The 2158-nt window shown below is 68.4% G+C and overlaps 1 protein-coding gene across 1 annotated transcript; it reads left to right on the top strand.

Annotated features, from left to right (window-relative positions):
• The first annotated feature begins 36 nt into the window (after window positions 1-36).
• HYI (hydroxypyruvate isomerase (putative)) lies at window positions 37-2158 on the top strand. Its single transcript, XM_019531649.1, has 8 exons — window positions 37-96; window positions 248-359; window positions 739-853; window positions 964-1042; window positions 1120-1169; window positions 1421-1490; window positions 1614-1748; window positions 2005-2158. The coding sequence occupies exons 2-8, from the start codon at window positions 268-270 to the stop codon at window positions 2082-2084; spliced, it is 621 nt and encodes a 206-aa protein (XP_019387194.1). The 5' UTR covers window positions 37-96; window positions 248-267; the 3' UTR covers window positions 2085-2158.

Genomic DNA, 2158 nt, shown 5'->3' with positions numbered 1-2158 from the left:
CCTAGGGCGCGGGGGACCCCGGGGCACTGACGCGTGACCTGCGCAGGGTCCTGGAGCGCGCCGGGCTGCGCCTCGTGCTGCTCAACACGCCGCCAGGTGCGGGCCCCCCCGATCAAGTCTTCGCGGACTGTGATGCCACCCCCGGGATCGGGCCCCCCGGAATCACTGCCCCCACCAGGTCCCCGGAGCCCGGGATCGGGCCCTAGGGCGCGGGGGACCCCGGGGCACTGACGCGTGCTGTGCGCAGGGGCGGTGGCGCGGGGCGACATGGGGCTGGGCGCCGTGCCCGGGCGCCAGCACGACTTCCGCCAGGGGCTCGCGCTGGCCGTGCGCTATGCCCGGGAGCTCGCCTGCCCCAGGTACGCGGGGGGGAGGGGGTGGCCTGCCCCAGGTACGCGGGGGACATGCTCCTGGAGGCTGCAGTGCCCCCCCCTTCCACACCGTGGGGCGGGCAGCACCGGTGCTGTCCGGCAGTCCCCGTGCGGGTCGCGCTGCCCCCCGGGTGCTGTCTGCTCCCCAGGCTCCTGCGGCCGAGCTGCGGTGGCAGGCACACAGCGAGGGCACCGGCCGCCTGTGCTGCCCTGGGGTACGGCCTGTCACTGGCCCACGAGGCTGTCCCTCCAGCCTGGTGCTGGTCGGCTGACACAGAGCCAGCCTGGGTCCCTGGCCCACGATCCTACCACCCGTGGCCTTGGGCACGGAGCCTCCTGCCACAGGCTCTGCCCCTCCTTGCTGCAGGATCCACATCATGGCCGGGCGGGTGCCCGAGGGTGCAGACCGGGTGGCACTGGCTGCAGAGATGGAGGCCACTTTTGTTGAAAACCTGCGGCACGCGGCCGATGTCCTGGCCCAGGTACTGGTCCCAGCCCCAGCCGCAGGGCTGCCTGGTGCAGGCACGAGGGTAGGGGAGGGAGGGAGGATGATGGGGCAGCCCCTGACCTGCAGCTCTGGCTCCGGCTCCAGGAGGACATGGTGGGGCTGCTGGAGCCGATCAACACCCGCATTACTGATCCCCGGTACTTTCTGAGCACAACCCAGCAAGGTGAGCAGCTGCCCTCACCTGGGGAACGGCCTGGGCCCTCGCTGGACCAGCCTGACCTGCTCCCCTCTCACCTCCAGCCGCTGCCATCCTGAAGCAGGTGGGACGGCCCAACCTGAAGCTGCAGTTGGTGAGTCACCTGCTGCACCTCCATGCCCCTCTGGTCCTGGGGCATTGGGTGCCATGACACAACTCATAAGCTCTAGGCAGCCATCCCGCTCCATCTGCCCAGAGTCTGGGCTCAGGCCTTGGGCCCAGCCTGGCTCCCAGGGGCCAGTGCCAGTGCCTGTGGATGGCCCAGTGGCCCCTGCTTGCCACAGTGGGAGGCATGGTCAGGTGTGGCTGCCTGGCGCCTGCCCACACCCTGGCTCTCGCCTGCAGGACATCTTCCACTGCCAGATTATGGAGGGGAACCTGACGCGCACTCTGGAGACCTACTTCCCCCTTGTTGGTGAGGCTCCCCCACAACAAGGGACCAGGAGGGAGCTGCCCCTTTGCAGCAGGGCTGCAGGGTCCAAGTGGGGGCTGCCACCTATGGCAGCATCCCCATAGCTGCTCCCATCTGCTGCCACAGGTCACGTGCAGATCGCACAGGTGCCAGCGCGGCAGGAGCCTGACAGCCATGGGGAGGTGAACTTCCCCTACCTCTTCCAGCAACTGGAGTTGCTGGGCTACACAGGCTATGTGGGGTGCGAGTACACCCCACGAGGTGAGTGGGTCAGGTGCAGGGGGCTGCTACCCTGTCCTGGGGCCCTGCGCCCCATGGGAAAGCCCCAGGCAGAGCGCAGACGTGTGTAGCTGGGGCAGCAGCTCCTGGGGTCTGTCAGGCAGGAATGTGGCAGGGGACTTGGGCTGGCAGCAAGAGCCAGGTCTGTTCAGCCTGTTCCCTTCTGCATGGAGGGAGGTGTTGTCCAGCAGGAGGGAGGGGGTACCTATGGCCATTGTGCATCTCCTTCTTGTTGCAGGTGACACGGTGGAAGGGCTGGGCTGGCTGCGGGAATACTGGCAGAGCCGGGGCCTGGAGCCTAGTGGCAGCACACCGTAGGGGCTGGTGGCCAGGGCCCAGGCCCACTGTGCTGCAGACACAGGCAGAGGAATAAAATGCGAGCAAACACTGGG

Source organism: Crocodylus porosus, unplaced genomic scaffold, assembly GCF_001723895.1.
Source record: "Crocodylus porosus isolate Cpor-Errol unplaced genomic scaffold, CroPor_comp1, whole genome shotgun sequence".
Lineage (NCBI taxonomy): Eukaryota > Metazoa > Chordata > Crocodylia > Crocodylidae > Crocodylus > Crocodylus porosus.
The sequence above is the reverse complement of the archived record's forward strand: the minus strand, read 5'-3'. Positions and strand labels throughout refer to the sequence as shown.

Excerpts from the sequence above, each read along its gene's own strand:
- HYI (XM_019531649.1), top strand. The coding sequence starts at position 268 with ATGGGGCTGGGCGCCGTGCCCGGGCGCCAGCACGACTTCCGCCAGGGG. Across the intron at positions 360-738 it reads CGGGAGCTCGCCTGCCCCAG|GATCCACATCATGGCCGGGC; the intron begins GTACGCGGGGGG and ends TCCTTGCTGCAG. Across the intron at positions 1,170-1,420 it reads CCAACCTGAAGCTGCAGTTG|GACATCTTCCACTGCCAGAT; the intron begins GTGAGTCACCTG and ends TCTCGCCTGCAG.